This window comes from Cervus canadensis, chromosome 4, assembly GCF_019320065.1.
Source record: "Cervus canadensis isolate Bull #8, Minnesota chromosome 4, ASM1932006v1, whole genome shotgun sequence".
Classification (NCBI taxonomy): domain Eukaryota; kingdom Metazoa; phylum Chordata; class Mammalia; order Artiodactyla; family Cervidae; genus Cervus; species Cervus canadensis.
In genome coordinates, this window is record NC_057389.1 from 67,201,991 (window position 1) to 67,219,897 (window position 17,907).

At 36.6% G+C, this 17,907-nt stretch overlaps 1 protein-coding gene across 1 annotated transcript; it reads right to left on the bottom strand.

Moving 5' to 3' along the window:
* Positions 1-8,345: 8,345 nt before the first annotated feature.
* Positions 8,346-9,293, bottom strand: LOC122439420 (olfactory receptor 5V1-like). Its single transcript, XM_043464463.1, has one exon. It carries the CDS (start codon positions 9,291-9,293, stop codon positions 8,346-8,348), a length of 948 nt encoding a protein of 315 aa, XP_043320398.1.
* Positions 9,294-17,907: the final 8,614 nt, after the last annotated feature.

Here is a 17,907-nt window from a genome sequence, read left to right on the forward strand (position 1 = left end):
GAGGAAAAAAAGAAGACTCTGTCATTGGCCTGAGAGTAGATTTATAGGTCAATGAACTAGAATTGCAAACTGATATAAATCCTTAAATTTATATTCAGCTGATTTTGTACAAGGATCATAAGACAAATAAGCATGGAAAATCTTTTTGGAGTAATAAAAATATTGTAATAAAAAATGGTGAGAATGGCTGCAGAGCTTTGTAACTTTACTCAAAATAATTGAAATATTTTAAAAGAGTGAAAATTTTGGTATCTAAAGTATATCTCAGTAAAGATTATGTTTAAAATTTTTAGCTCATTTATATATGTCATTATATTAAGTTTTAATCTTAAATAACCACCCCCCAACATAGAAAATCCCAGAACCAGATGATTTTACTGATGAATCCTACATTTAAAGCATTAATGCTTTTAAAATCTTCCAAAATTGTGTTGCTGGAGAAGACTCTTAAGAGTTCCTATCAACTCTGAATATTCTTTGGAAGGACTGAAGCTGAAGCTCCAATACTTTGGCCACCTGATGCAAAGAGCTGACTCATTTGAAAAGACACTGATTCTGGGGAAAGATTGAAGGCAGGAGAAGAAGGGGGTGGCAGAGGATAGCATGGTTTGATGGCATCACCGACTCAATAAACATGAATTTGAACAAACTCCAGGAAATAGTGAAGGACAGGGAAGCCTGGAATGCCGCAGTCCATGGGGTCCCAAAGAGATGGACACGACTGAGCGACCGAACAACAACAACAACAACAAATTTAAAAGGAGAGAAAAACTGCCAAACTAACTTTAAGAAGCAAACATAACCCTAACACTAAAGCCAGATAAGGACACTACAGGAAAAAATATATAGGCCAATATCCAAGGTGAATATAGATTTAAAAAATCTCCCTCCAAAATTGACTTATTGAATTCAACAGCACATTAAAATGGTTCATTCATGATTAAGTGGATGTGTATCTGGGATTCAATGATGAGTCAAAATACACAAGTCAATAAATGTGTTATGCCACATTAATAGAATGAAAGAAAATCATATGATCATCTCAATAGATTCAGAAAATACATTTGACAAAATAAATTTTTTCATCACAAAAACACTCCCAAAGAGTCCTGTCCGACTCTTTTGTGACTTCATGGACTGTAGCCCATCAGGCTCCTCTGTCTATGGGAGTTCTGAGGCAAGAATACTGGAATGGGTTGCCATTTCCTTCTCCACAGCATCTTCCCAAACCAGGGATTGAAACTGCGTCTCCTGCATTGGCAGGTGGATTCTTTACCACTTTCGGTGCCCTCTTAAGTATTAGTTGAGCATATATGTGAAAGTTTATTCTGGGCTCTCAATTCTGTTCCATTGGTTGATATGTCTATTTTTATGGCAGTACCCTGCTGTTTTGATTACTATAGTTTACAGTATCACTTGCAATCAGAATGTGTGATACCCCTAGTGACATACCTCAACACAATGAAGGTTTTATATTATAGTCTTACAGACAACATTACACTTATTAGTGAAAGGTTGAAAACTTATTCTTTAAGATCAGAAACAAGATAAATGTGCACTGTTACCATCCCTATCCAACATAGTAATAGAAGTCCTGGCTAAAACAATAAGATGAGAAGAAAAAAAAAAGGTATACAAACAAGAAATAAGAAAAATAAAGTATCTTTGTTAGCAGATGATATAATCTTACTTCTATAAAATCCTGAAGAATCCCTACAATAAGTTTCTAGAACAAATCAGTGAATTCAGAAAAACTATAAGAAACTGAAAAAAGTGAAAAAGTGAAGTTGCTCAGTCATGTCCGACTCTTTGCAACCCCATGGACTATCGCCCACCACGCTCCTCCATCCATGGGATTTTCCAGGCAAGAGTACTGGAGTGTGTTGCCAATGTACAAAAACCAGTTGCACTTCTGTACACTAGAAGAAAATCTGAAAATTAAATAAGGAAAACAATGCCATTCATGAGTAACATCAAAATAAATAACATACTGATGAATAAATTTACCAAAGAGGTAAAAAATCTCTAGTGAAAATTATATAAGACCTTGATGAAAGAATCTGAAGATACAAATGGAAAGATATATTGTGCTCATGGATTGGAAAAATTAATACTGTTAAAATACCTATATGACCCAAATTCATCTAAATATTCAATGCAATCTCTATTAAAATCCCAATACCCTTTTTCACAGAAATAGAATAAATGATCCTGAAATGTCTAAGGAGCCAAAAAAAGAACTTGAATAGCCAAAGTAATCCTGAAAAAGAATGAAGCTAGAGGTATCACACATCCTGATTGCAAGTATAATGTAAATTTATAGTATGGAAACAGCAGCATACTGGCATAAAAATAGGCACATTGATCAATGTAACAGAATTGAGTCCACAGTAAACTCTCATAAATATGCTCAACCAATATTTAGGAGGGCACCAAGAGTGGTAAAGAACCTGCCTGACAATGCAGGAGATGTGAGTCCAATCCCTGGTTTGAGAAGATTCCCTGGAGAAAGAAATGGCAATCCATTCCAGCATCCTTACCTGGAAAATCCCATGGACAGAGAAACCTGGTGGGCCACAGTCCATGAGATCGTAAGAGTCAGACATGACTTAATGACTAAACAACAACAACAAAAGTACTCAGTGAGAGAAGGACAGTATCCTTAATACTGTTGAAAAAAATGGATAACCACATGCAAAGAAATGAAATTGGGTAACTATCTTATAAGACTAACTAAAATAAATTTGTAATTAAATACTTAAACATAAGATCTTAAAACTCCTAGAAGGAAAAATATGAAATAAAGCTTCTTTACATTTGTCTTTGCAGCAAATTCAAAGATATGACTCTAATGGTACAAGCAACACAAGCAAAAATTTAAAAAAAAAGCAGACAACATCAAACTGAAAGATTCTTTTATGCACCAAAAGAAACAATCTACAAAATGAAAAATCAACCTACAGAATGAGAGAAAATATTTTCAAATTATACACTTGATAAAGGGTTAATATCCAAAATATATAAATAAATCATATAGTTTGATAGCAATAAGACCAATCTAATATTTTTAAAGGGCAGAATAACTGAATATACTTTTTTACTCAAAGATGTTATATTAATGACAACAGGTACCTGAAAAAGTGATCAACTTCACTGAACATCAATATATTTAATAAATGCAAAACATAAACATATTCAATATGCACTTGATAGAATGGCTTTCTGAAAAGACAAGCAATAACAGTAATTGGCAAAGATGTGGAGAAAAAGAAACTGTGCACTGTTGGTGAGAATGCAAATTGGTTAGAGATAGTGGGAAAATATATGAAAGTTCCTTAAAAGTTACAAATAGAACTACCATATGAGTCAGCATTCCACTGTTGGGATATATCTAAAGGAAATGAAACTAGAATCTTGTAGGATATCTGCACCACCAAGTTCATTGTTCATTGTAGTTCAGTTCAGTTCAGCTCAGTGGCTCAGTCGTGTCTGACTCTTTGCAACCTCGTGAACCACAGCACACCAGGCCTCCCTGTCCATCACCAACGCCCGGAGTTCAGCCAAACTCATGTCCATTGAGTTGGTGATGTCATCCAACCATATAATCCTCTGTTGTCCCCTTCTCCTCCTACCCTCAATCTTCCCAAGCATCAGGGTCTTTTCAAATCAGTCAGCTCTTTGCTTCAGGTGGCCAAAGTATTGGAGTTTCAGCTTCGACATCAGTCCTTCCAATGAATATTCAGGACTGATCTCCTTTAGGATGGACTGGTTGGATCTCCTTGCAGTCCAAGGGACTCTCAAGAGTCTTCTCCAACACCACAGTTCAAAAGCATCAATTCTTCAGCGCTCAGCTCTCACATCCATACATGACCACAGGAAAAATCATAGCCTTGACTAGATGGACCTTTGTGGGCAAAGTATGTCTCTGCTTTTTAATATGCTGTCTAGGTTGGTCATAACTTTCCTTCCAAGGAGTAAGCGTCTTTTAATTTCATGGCCGCAATAACCATCTGCAGTGATTTTGGAGCCCCAAAAAATAAGTCAGCCACTGTTTCCACTGTTTCCCCATCTATTTGCATTGAAGTGATGGGACCGGATGCCATGATCTTAATTTTCTGAACGTTGAGCTTTAAGCCAACTTTTTCACTCTCCTCTTTCACTTTCATCAAGTGGCTTTTTAGTTCCTCTTCACTTTCTGCCATAAGGGTGGTGTCATCTGCATATCTGAGGTTATTGATATTTCTCCCAGCAATCTTGATTCCAGCTTGTGCTTCATCCAGCTCAGCGTTTCTCATGATGTACTCTGCATATAAGTTAAATAAGCAGGGTGACAATATACAGCCTTGATGTACTCCTTTTCCTATTTGGAACCAGTCTGTTGTTCCATGTCCAGTTCTAACTGTTGCTTCTTGACCTGCATAAGGTTTTCTCAGGTCAGGTGGTCTGTTATTCCCATCTCTTTCAGAATTTTTCACAGTTTGTTGTGACCCACACAGTCAAAGGCTTTGGCATAGTCAATAAAGCAGAAATAGATGTTTTTTTTTTTTCTGGGACTCTCTTGCTTTTTCAATGATCCAGCAGATGTTGGCAATTTGATCTCTGGTTCCTCTGCCTTTTCTAAAACCAGCTTGAACATCTGGAAGTCCACGGTTCATGTATTGCTGAAGCCTGGTTTGGAGAATTTTGAGCATTAGTTTACAAGCGTGTGAGATGAGTGCAATTGTGCAGTAGTTTGTGCATTCTTTGGCATTGCCTTTCTTTGCAATTGGAATGAAAACCGACCTTTTCCATTCCTGTGGCCACTGCTGAGTTTTCCAAATTTGCTGGCATATTGAGTTCAGCACTTTCACAGCATCATCTTTCAGAATTTCAAATTCAATTGGAATTCCATCACCTCCACTAGCTTTGTTCATAGTGATATTTCCTAAGGCCCACTTGACTTCACATTCCACGATGTCTGACTCTAGGTGAGTTATCACACCATCGTTACTATCTGGGTCATGAAGATCTTTTTTGTACTGTTCTTCTGTGTATTCTTGCCACCTCTTCTTAATATCTTCTGCTTCTGTTAAGTCCATACCATTTCTGTCCTTTACGGAGCCCATCTTTGCATATGTATATATATTTATATTCACATTTTAGCTAGACATTTACACTACTGCTAAAATCTCACATATATCCCATGAGAAACTGCTCAGAAGTCTGTCAAGTGATTTGGTCAGGTTGTCTCAGATGACTGTGACTTTTAGAGAAAAGAAGAATTTTTTTTTTTTTAATTACTCCTCACTTATTCTTTTAAAGGACAACAAGCTTTAATATATGTTCAACAGAAGAAATACACCTTCATCAAAGTATTAGCAGCCATAAATTTGAACAGTCCTTTATTTCCAGGCAGGAAGAACATGTCATCTAGCAATTTCATCTTGTTTAAATATTTCATCATTTTAAGATCTTGTACTGCACACTTCACTCAAAACGTTACAGAGTGAATACAAAGTCGACAGTTTTGTTTGTACTTTAAAAATAGTTTTCTTCACTTGATATGAAGAGACTGTATTATTTTATGTTAAAACAAGCATAGAAAATTCTAGAACTTATTCTTTTTCCTTTTTAAAAAAAAAATTACAAAAATTTTCCATTATTTGCCAAGGCCTGATTCATGGAAAACTTGGTGAAATACCCACTGTTTTCAATAGGACAGAATTAGATTTCAGAATAGTTTACTAACACAGATATAATCCCAGTATCTTTAAGAATATTGCATTCAAATAAGTGGTGAAGTAGAAAATAAATGTTTTGGCATCTGGTATGTAAAACAAACAGTTTGTTGAGCTTTTATTATTTTATTCAATTTTATATGGTGTTACATTAACATGTCCCATGTATTCTGTTGTTTTTTTTTTTTGTGATGAAGACTTGATTCTTTCATATCACATGCAAACTTTAGAAAAAAAGTAATAAAAACAACAAATTTCAAGTCTGTAATAGCAATGCTATTATTTCATTTTATTCTTCAGGTATGCATAAGTTTTCCCACTCTGTTGAAAAATAAGTGACATATAAATGACTCCTCACAACTATGAATAGCCCTGTATGTTGTGGAAGATGTATATTAGGCCTTTTCTGAATTTTGTACAATGTAATTAATCCAAAAACATGGTACCTCAATGCATTTTTACTCTAGCTCATGTAACAAAAAGTGCATATGATCAGCCTATCATGTGATAGCCTGAAATATAATTTAAAGGATAATTTTGAAAATGACTAAGAGACAATTGACAATCCAGAGGAGGTACTGGTAGATGTTTTTGAGTAATATAAGACTACCTCACATAGTGATAATGGAAAGGTAGAATGCAGATAAGAGAAAGAGAGAAGATACTGAATGCCAGAGAATGAAGAATCAGAAATGCAGAGAGTGGGGATATACTTATTAATTGTGATCACCAGACTGAAGATTAAATTTTTAGCTATTGAGATGTCCATGATAGGGAAAAAATTATTTTTTATTTATTTATTTTTCATTTATTTTTATTAGTTGGAGGCTAATTACTTTACAATATTGTAGTGGTTTTTGCCATACATTGACATGAATCAGCCATGGATTTACATGTATTCCCCATCCCGATCCCCCTCCCACCTCCCTCTCTACCCGATCCCTCTGAGTCTTCTCAGTGCACCAGGCCCAAGCACTTTTCTCATGCATCCAACCTGGGCTGGTGATCTGTTTCACCATAGATAATATACATGTTTTGATGCTGGTCTCTCGACACATCCCACCCTCGCCTTCTCCCACAGAGTCCAAAAGTCTGTTCTGTACATCTGTGTCTCTTTTTCTGTTTTGCATATAGGGTTATTTATTTATGTTGGCTGTGCTGGGTCTTCATTGCTACTGCAGGCTTTCTCTAGTTGCTGTGTGAGGGCTTCTCATTGAGATGATGTCTCTTGTTGCAGAGCACAAGCTCTAGGGCACTTGGTTTTCAGTAGTTGTGGCACATGGACTCTGTAGCTGTGACTCCTGGGCTCCAGAGCACAGGCTCAGTATTAGAGGCTCATGGGCTTAGTTGCTCCACAACATGTGGGGTCTTCCTAGACCAGTGATTGAACCAATGTCCCCTGCATTTCAAGGCAGATTCTTGGCCACTGGACCACGGGGAATCCCAGAAGATTATTAAGAAAATTAAACATGACTTCTGACTTTGAAGTATTAAGATGTAGAGAAAATAATTTTACCTCTACATGTGACAAGGAGAGGGAATGGAGTGGTGTCCCATCCACAGTCAGAGACTATCCCTCTCTAAGCAAACCAAATGGAAGTGCTGCACTTCAAGGCAAAGCAGTCTAGTTTCATGAATTTTAGTTTGAGGAGTGGGGGAAAACTGACAATAAAAATACAAGGTAGAAGACAAGAAGATGTGTTTGTGTGTGCATGTGTGTATTAAATGATATTTCTTTCAGTTTTGACCATGTTGAGGCTATGATGATAGTAATATAGTAAGCTGAAATAGAGATCTAAATTTGTTCAGTTCAGTTCAGTCACTCAGTCATGTCTGACACAGAACTAAATGCACTCCTGTGACCAAGGACAAGCAGAACTGAGAATGGATATGATTATCAGAAAAGGGAGAAACAGAGAAATATAGAGTAAGTAGAAGCAAAAGTTGAAGAGGAAGAATGAAATGAAAACAAAAGGGAGTAAGAGCATAAGCAGTCAATCAAATAAGGGAAAGAAGTGTAAGGAGGATCTATAGATAAATATCATTTAGAAATAGATGTAAACATACAGATAGTATAGGTATATGGATATGGATAAGACCATATATCCAAGTTAATTTAAGACTACTTCAATTTATATCTCTTATATTAGTGAAATTACTAACAGTTCTCTGCTTCCTCTCAAAAATGTCAAATTTATGAAGATGAACTTAAAGATCCTGTGAATAAAGGAAGAGATATCCATATATAGAGTAGCACGGTGGTGGTGGTGGTGGTGATGGGTTAAGTTGCTAGGTCGTGTCTGACTTTTGGGACCCCATGGACTCTAGCCCATCAGGTTCCTCTGTTCATGAGATTTCCCAAGCAAGAATATTGGAGTGGGTTGCCATTTCCCTCTGCAGGGGATCTTCCCGACCCAGGGATCAAACCCAGGTCTCTTGCATTGCAGGCAGATTCTTTACCAAATGAGCCACCAGAGAAGCCCCATAGAGAAGTATAACTAAGATTATATGCATTTGCACCTGTGTGAAATTTTCTAAGTGTATGCAAGTATGCATTTCATATGTAACAATTAAAAATTATTCCATGTATTCATTCTAAAATAAACACTGAATCATTCCCTTTTAACATTAGACTTGCTGTAAACATGCTTTCTGACATAAGAGCCTTTTGATTGCTCCTTTCACCTCTGTGTTTCTCATGCTATAGATCATGGGGTTTAACATTGGAGTAATAATTCCATATAACATGGAGATGAGTCTATCTCTTGCTGGGAAGTGTTGACTGGAAAAGGGACGTACATAGGTAAATATTGTCGTGCCACCAAATAAACAGACCACCAGAAGGTGGGAAGCACATGTGGAAAAGGCTTTGCGCTTCCCTTCTGCTGACTGGATCTTTAGGATGGTAGATATGATGTAGAAATAAGAGATAAAGATGACCAGGAAGGCACTGCTCCCCAGGATACCTGCTTCGACCAAAATAAGCATTTCTGCCACATAGGTGGATGAGCATGAGAGAGCGACCACTGGTGGGATGTCACAGTAGTACTGGTTAACTTGGTTGGACTTGCAGAAAGAAAGGCGAAATGTGGACACTGTATGAAGGAGGGAATTGAGAAACCCTGCTACCCAAGTCCCAGCAGTCAGCTGAACACATCGAACCTTGGAAATGATGAGGGTGTAACGAAGAGGGAAACAGATGGCCACATACCTGTCATAAGCCATGACAGAGAGAAGGAAGACTTCAGTTCCCACAAGGGCCACCAGAAAATAAAGTTGCAAAGCACACCCAATGTAGGAAATGCTGTGCTTCTCAGTCAAGAGGTTCTCCAGCATCTTGGGGACAGTAACTGATGGGCAGGATATGTCTAAGAGCGACAGATTTGCCAAAAAGTAATACATGGGTGTGTGCAGTTTTTTCTCAGTTCCAATGGCCAAGAGAATAACTCCATTTCCCACCAAGGTGACCTGATAGATGATGGTAAAGACCACAAAGAGAGGGTAGCGCACCTCGGGGCGATCAGAAAGCCCTATGAGGATAAAATGAGTCACTGTGGTTTGATTGCAGATGCCCATCTCTTCAATTCACATCGGTCTTTCTGGAAGTAATGTAACAAACAAAGATGAATTAGAGCAAAAAGTCAAAGAGGCAAACAATGAGAAATTCTTGCAGAACACATGGTGTGAAGTTGATCATGAATTATGTAAAATAATATCTTATTAGAGATTTTCATTATTATAAATACTGTTAAGTATATCTCCTGTGTTCATAATTCTTCAAAGATTTATCCTCAGTGGATCCTTGGCAAGAGGAATCCCTCTAAGAAAGTAAGAATACTTTTAAAAATTTGCCTTCAGTAATACCATTGTAGATTCTTCAGGAATGCTTGAGATTTCACAATTCAGTAACACTAAAGTTCTGTTTCTCACATCTCCTTGGGCATTTACCTTATTTTTCCTTGTATTATCTCAATGTGTATAATTTTATACATTATCTCAATACAAACTGTTTGAGGGTAGAAGCTATATATTATTCCTTGGTATGTAAAATTTAATATCTGCTACCAACCTCAAATATATCATATAAAAATGTTTATATAAATTATTGGTGAATAAAGGAATAAATGTTTTACTTGTATTGTATGAGAATTTTTATCTAAATGGTTCTTGAATAAAAGAATGAGTGAGGCTTTACCTGCTCTGACAAAATGTTTCTATTAGTAAGAAATAAATATGGAAACACTTTTGTAACTTCAAAGTTGTAGTTGTTTAAATACAAGCAACTATGTATTTTCCAGAAAGAGTATACATTATATGATTAAGTTAGCCTATAAAATATAAATATGACTTGGTTGATAGTGTCTGTCACCCAAAAAGAAACAAATGCATTCATTAATATTCAATTTCTTTTCCTTTTAAAGTTTAAATAGTTGACCATGTGTCTGAGTATTTAAAGAATTATGAAGTTGCAAAAGTTAAATATGCTTGAACATACTGCTAATACCAAGTCTCCTGCATTGCAGGCAGATTCTTCACCATCTGAGCCACAGGGAAGCCCACTGGTGATACCAATTCTTATTTAATTTTCTAATTTCATTTCTATGTATCTTAATAATCCACATATTCATCCAGTTTATGATATTTACAAAAATTATTTTAATTGAAAATCTACAAATCAATATCTCTGTGGATTTTGTCACTTTGCAAACTTTTAAAATATCATATGCATATATTATAGAAACATGTGATTACAAAATAAAATAAAAAGTCATTTTTGGTGGCCCCCTCTTTCACATTTATTGTACCAACTGGAAGCTGTTAATTTATTTCTGAAATAAAATATATTAATATAAATAGCACTATTGATTTATTTATATGCATTAAATGAAATTTCTTTCAGCCACCTTTTCCCCATGCAATGTTTAAATAAAAATCTTTGAGACACTTTGGGAGATATTTTTACTCTTTCTACAAGCAGCACCAGAACTACACCATGCTTGGGAAAAAAAAAAAAAACTTTTATCAATAATTCTCAAATCATGACATTTAGAAAATAAGATTACTGTGATAATCACAAAGTATCTATAATTTTCAATCTATAGAAGACATTTAATGAATGAGTTAAAATGTCAAAACAAAAACATCTAATGTGTCACTTCTCAAATTCTCAAATTTTCAATAGCCTGTTGTGCTGTTCAATTTCAGTCTACAGCTAATATTTTAAAAATAATAGTCACTTCAATAAACTTTTGAAGGAACTTTATGAGAAAATATTTTGAGATAGTAAATATTAATGTCTATACTAAGTACTCATTTTTCTTTATATCCACACTCACTAATTTGTTTCATTTTTTGCAAGGATTGTGAAAAATAAGTCAAAATCATCCTGACAAGCACATAAGATAGTTCTACATAAGGATACATAATCAACACACATCTTTTAAAACATAATGAAGTGCAGTGAAGTGAAGTCACTCAGTCGTGTCCGACTCTTTGCGACCCCAGGGACTATAGCCCTCCAGGCTCTGCCGTCCATGGGATTTTCCAGGCAAGAGTACTTGAGTGGGTTGTCATTTCCTTTTCCATTAAAACATAATAGATTTTTGCTAAACTTTGCACTTTATTATTTAAGTACGTTAAGTCAAGCTTAGGGTCTTGGCATATAGAATGCAGAATTTGTTCATTTGGGAAGGGAACTTTTGCTCATTTTAACAATACACTCCTTTTAAATCAAACATATTTAAAGTTTAGGTGTTTGATATCTAAATAGAAAAATAAGTGAGTTTTTAAATTTAAGTAATATATTGCTGAGGATAAAGTTCTGTAACATTTTGTATTAATCTAGGAGACTGGTTTAATACAAAGAAAGAAATCCTCATGAAGTGTGATCTGCCACCTGGTTTGTGAAGTTAATTGGTGTAAATATAAGTATATGAGTACATGAAGAGAATACAGGTTGAAATTACATTTTTGTCATAAGCAGCCAAACATAGTGAGAACAGGAACTAAGATGTATGTCATAAGATTAGTCTTCTTTGGAAATTTCCTAGAAAAAAACTTTATTATTATTTGTATATGGCTTACCCTTTTGCATATGGTGAAATCAACTGTATCATATATGAAGCTCTTTTCTTTAGCAAATAATCACTCCAAGGTTCAACTACACAGAGAAAAAAATTAGTTAATTATTCAGGAATAATCACTGAAAAATGCTAGCTCTTAAGAAAATTCAAAATTTATAAATTATTTAGCACATCAATTACAAAGAAAAATAATATATTTGTTAAAGCTATATTGCTAAATAATAAGTTCTATAGACTTCATTTTTAACTCTTGAAGTAATAGCCAAAATAATAAAGAAAAAATATTCTTGTTACATATAATATCTCCACCGGCTTTGTGACATCTTTGTTCCTTATGGTTTCATGGACCCAGTTCTAGAGAATGTTCTTTCAGGTAAATGGGTCAGAAACACTGATTAGATACAGCAGCATTTCACATACAGAGGGGTTTGGATGCACACTTACGTGGGTATGCACAACTTTTATGACTTAATTTAAAGTATTTATAGAGGCATTCATTCTATTATATTTGAAATTTTACTCAATCTTACTCATATGGTATTTAGTTTTAACTAATTTCTTAAATGTATACATTTTCTCAACATCCAATTATTAATCTTAGCTTAAAATGTCTAGAATTTAATGTACAAATTTCAAGCCTTTTCAGTTTCAGAGGGCTCAATACAAATCCAAACATTCACTAAAAAGAAAGTAAAATGAACTAGCTGAAAAAAAGCTCAGTAAATATAAGCAAGCTATTCACTCCTACATAGGTGCATATTGCAATTTCCTTTATAGTTTATATTATGCCCACTTTTTCCTTAGGGAGAAAAAACAATAATAAGGACAATAGAGAGCATATACTTCTCTTCTTCATAATCTAAATTACTACCAACCTAACAATGGACACCTGGAGGAAACAAACAAAACCTTGGAGACCAAGGAGAAATGAGTAGTGACCCCACAAGAGACTGAGCCAGACTTGCTTGTGACGGTTTGGGAGTCTCTGGCAGAGGCGTGGGTTGATAGTGGGAAGGGTGATAGTGGTCGGGGCACTGACACTAGTGGTCCTGGGAGGTGTGGCATGCTGCCATAAGTCCTTTTGAATGAGGTTGCCATTACTCCTACTATAGTTTGCCCTTAGGCCAAATTATAGGGAGGGAACACAGTCCCACCCATCAGCAGATAGCTGGCTTAAAGATTTACTGGGCACCATTTACTTGCCCATCAGAGCAAGAACCAGTTTTCCCGAATCAGTCCTTCTCATCAGGTAGCTTGCACAAGCCTCTTATCCTCATCCATTATAGGGCAGACAGAATGAAAACCACAATCACAGAAAACTAACCAAAATGATTACATGGATCACAGCATTGTATAAGCTAATGAAATTATGGCCCATGCCATGTATGTCCACCCATATGAAGATGGAGAGTATTGTCAAAACCTGATCCCCTGGAGAAGGATATGGCAAACTACATCAGCATTCTTGCCTTGAGAACTCCATGAACAGTATGAAAAGGTAAAAAGATATGACACTGAAAGATGAACTCCACAGGTCAGGAGGTGCCCAATATACTACTGGAAAAGAACAGAGAAATAGCTCCTGAAGGAATGAACAAGCTGAGCCAAAGCAGAAACGACTTCCAGTTCTGGAGGAGTCTGGTGGTGAAAGTAAGATATGATGCTGTAAAAAACAATATTGCATAGGAACCTTGAATGTTAGGTCCATGAATCAAGGGAAGTTGGCAATGTTCAGATAGGAGACTGCAAGAGTGAACACTGACATTTTAGGAATCAATAAACTAAAATGGATGGCAATGAACTAATTTAATTCAGATGGCCATTATATCTACTACTGTGGGCAAAAATACCTTAGAAGAAATGGAGTAACCCTCATAATCAACAAGAGTCCGTAATGCAGTACTTGGGTTAAATCTCAAAAAAGACAGAATGATTTCAGCTCATTTCCAAGGCAAATCATTAAATATCACAGCAATCCAAGTCTATGCCCCAACCACTAAAGTCGAAGAAGTTGAAGTTGAATGGTTCTATTAGAACCTATAAGACCTCTAGAACTAAACCCCCAAAAGATGTCCTTTACATTATAAGGGACTGGAAGGCAAGAGCAGAAAATCAAGAGATACCTTGAGTAACAGGCAAGTATGGTCTTGGAGTACAAAATGAAGCAGGGCAAATGCTAACAGAGGTTTGCCAAGAGAACATAAAGGTCATTGCAAACACCCTCTTCCAATAACACAAGAGTTGACTCTACACATGGTCATAACCAGATGGTCAAAATCAAATCAGATTGATTACACTCTTTGCAGCCAGAGATGGAGAAGCTCTATACAGTCAGCAAAGAAAACACTGGGAGCTGACTGTGGCTCAGATCATGAACTCATTATTGCAAAATTCAGACTTAAATTGAAGAAACTAGGGGAAACCACTAGACCATTCAGTTCAGCTCAGTTCACTCAGTCATGTCTGACTCTTTGCGACCCCATATTGCTGAAGCCTGGCTTGGAGAATTTTGAGCATTACTTTACTAGCATGTGAGATGAGTGCAATTATGTGGTAGTTTGGACATTCTTTGGCATTACCTTTCTTTGAGATTGGAATGAAAACTGACCTTTTCTACTCCTGTGGCCACTGCTTGAGTTTTCCAAAATGCTGGCATATTTAGTGCAGCACTTTCACAGAATCATCTTTTAGGATTTGAAGTAGCTTAACTGGAATTCCCTCACCTCCGCTAGCTTTGTTTATAGTGATGCTTCCTAAGACCCACTTGACTTCACATTCCAGGATGTCTGGCTCTAGGTGAGTGATCACATCATCATGATTATCTGGGTCATGAAGATCTTTTTTGTAAGTTCTTCTGTGTATTCTTGCCATCTCTTCTTAATATCTTCTGCTTTTGTTAGGTCCATTTCATTTCTGTCCTTTATTAAGCCCATCTTTGAATGAAATATTCCCTTGGTATCTTTAATTTTATCAAAGAGATCTCTAGTCTTTCCCATTCTATTGTTTTCCTCTGTTTCTTCGCATTGATCACTGAGAAACACTTTCTTATCTCTCCTTGCTATTCTTTGGAACTCTGCATTCAAAAGGGTATATCTTTCCTTTTCTCCTTTGCTTTTTGCTTTTCCTCTTTTCACAGCTATTTGTAAGACCTCCTCAGACAGCCATTTTGCTTTTCTGCATTTCTTTTTCTTGGGGATGGTCTTGCTCCCTGTCTCCTGTACAATGTCATGAATCTCCATCCATAGTTCATCACTCTGTCTATCAGATATAGTTCCTTAAATCTATTTCTCACTTTCACTGTATAATTGTTAGGGATTTGATTTAGGTCATAGCTGAATGGTCTAATGGTTTTCCCTACTTTCTTCAATTTAAGTCTGAATTTGGCAATAAGGAGTTCATGATCTGAGCCACAGTAAGCTCCCGGTCTTGCTTTTGCTGACTGTATAGAGCTTCTCCTTCTTTGGTTGCAAAGAATATAATCAATCTTATTTTGGTGTTGACCATCTTGTGATGTCCATGTGTAGAGTCTTCTCTTGTATTGTTGGAAGAAGGTGTTTGCTATGACCAGTGCGGACTCTGGTGGACTGTTGCAGGGTTGGGGGTACTTAGTGTAGCAGTACATGCATGGGATCTTTTGAGGGAGGTCACCTTTATCTTCATTACCTCCACATTAGTTTGGTCCCAGGTAAGTAGCAGGGAGGGAACACAGCTCCACCCATCAACAGAAAATGGATTAAAGATTTACTGAGTATGGCTGTGCCCATCAGAACAAGACCCAGTTTCCCCCCTCAGTCAGTCTATCCCATCAGGAAGCTTCCATAAGTCTTTTATCCTCCTCCATCAGGGCAGACAGTCTGAAAACCACAATCACAGGAAACTAACCAATCTAAATCACATGGACCACAGCCTTGCCTAACTCAATGAAACTACGAGCCATGCCATGTAGGGCCACCCAAGACAGACAGGTCATGGTGGATAGTTCTGACAAAATGTGATCCACTGGAGAAGGAATGGCAAACCATCTCAGTATTTCTGCCTTGAGAACTCCGTGAATGGTATGAAAAGGCAAAAAGATAGAACACTGAAAGATGAACTCCCCAGGTCAGTAGGTGCCCAATATGCTACTGGAGATTAGTGGAGAAACAACTCCAGAAAGAATGAAGACCCTTCAGGTATGACCTAAATCAAATCTCTTATGATTATACAGTGGAAGTGGAAAATAGATTCAAGAGATTAGATCTGGTAGAGTTCCTGAAAAACTATGGAGGAGGTTCATAATATTGTATAGGATACAGTGATCAAAACCATCTCCAAGAAAAGAAATGCAATAAGGCAAAATGGTTGAGAAAAGAAGAGAAGTGAAAGGCAAAGGAGAAAAGGAAAGATAAACCCACCTGAATGCAGAATTCCAGAGAATAGCAAGGAGAGATTAGAAAGCCTTCTTAAGTGAACAATGTGAAGAAATAGAGGAAAACAATAGAATGGCAAAGACTAGAGATCTCTTGAAGAAAATTCAAGATTCCAAGGGAATATTTTATGCAAAGATGCAAACAATATAGGACAGAAACATTATGGCCCTAACAGAAGCAGAAGATATTAAGAAGAGGTAGCAAGAATACATAGAAGAACTGTACCAAAAAGTTCTTAATGACCTGAAAACCACAATGGTGTGATCACTCATCTAGAGCCAAACATGGTGGTGTGTGAAGTTAAGTGGGCCTTAGGAAGCATTACTACAAACAAAGCTAGTGGAGGTGATGGAATTCCAGCTGAGCTAAAAGACAGAATTTTAGCTCCTAAAAGAATTTGCTGTTAAAGTACCACACTCAATATGCCATCAAATTTGGAAAACACAGAGGTAGCCACAGGACACAGGCTACATGAAAAGGTCAGTTTTATAATCCCAATGAAAGGCAATGCCAAATAATGTTCAAACAATTGCACAGTTACACTTATTTCACATGCTAGCAAGATAATGCTCAAAATACTTCAAGTTAGGCTTCAAAATTATGAGAACTTACAGATGTACAAGCTGGATTTAGAAAAGACAGAGGAACAAAAGATCAAATTGTCCATGTCCATTGGATCATGAAAATGTAAGAGAATTCCAGAAAAACATCTACTTCTATTTCATTGACTATGCTAAGGCCTTTGACTGTGTGGATCACAATAAAGTGTGGAAAATTCTTAGATGGGAATATTAGACCACTTTACCTTCCTTCTGAGAAACCTGTATGCCGGTCAAGAAACAACAGTTGGAATGAATCATGAAACAACAAACTAGTTCAAAATTGGGAAAAGAGTATGTCAAGGCTGTATATTGTCAATCTAGTTAAACTTATATGAAGAGTATATCATGCGAAATGCTGGGCTGGATCAGGCATAAGCTGAAATCAAGATTGTCAGGAGAAATATCAATAATCTCAGATATGCAGATGACACCCTCTAATGTAGAAAGTGCATAGGAACCAAAGAGCTTCTTGATGAAAGTGAAAGAGGAGAGTGAAAAAGCTGGTTTGAAACTCAACATTCAAAAAATGAAGACCATGGCATCCAGTCCCACGATTTCATGGCAAATAGATGGGGAAACAAAGGAAAGAGTGACAGACTTTATTTTCTCAGGCCCCAAAATCACTGTGGATGGCAACTGCAGCCATAAAACTATAATATCCTTGCTCTTTGGAATGATAGCTATGACAAACCTAGACAGCATATTAAAAAGCATAGATATCATTTTGCTAACAAAGGTCCATATAATCAAAGTCATGGTTTTCCCAAGAGTCATGTATGGATGTGAGAATTGGACTATAAAGAAGGCTGAGCATTTCTGAATTGATGCCTTCAAACTGTGGTTCTGGAGAAGACTGTTGAGAGTCCCTTGGACTGCAAAGAAATGAAACCAGTCAATCCTAAAAGAAATCAACCCTGAATATTCATTGGAAGGACTGATGCTGAAGCTGAAGCTCCAATACTTTGGCCACCTGATGTGAAGCGTCAACTAATTGGAAAAGATCCTGATGCCTGAAAAGATTGAGAGCAGGAGGAAAAGGGGGCAGCAGAGGATGAGATGGTTGGATGGCATCACTGACTCAATGGATATGAGTTTG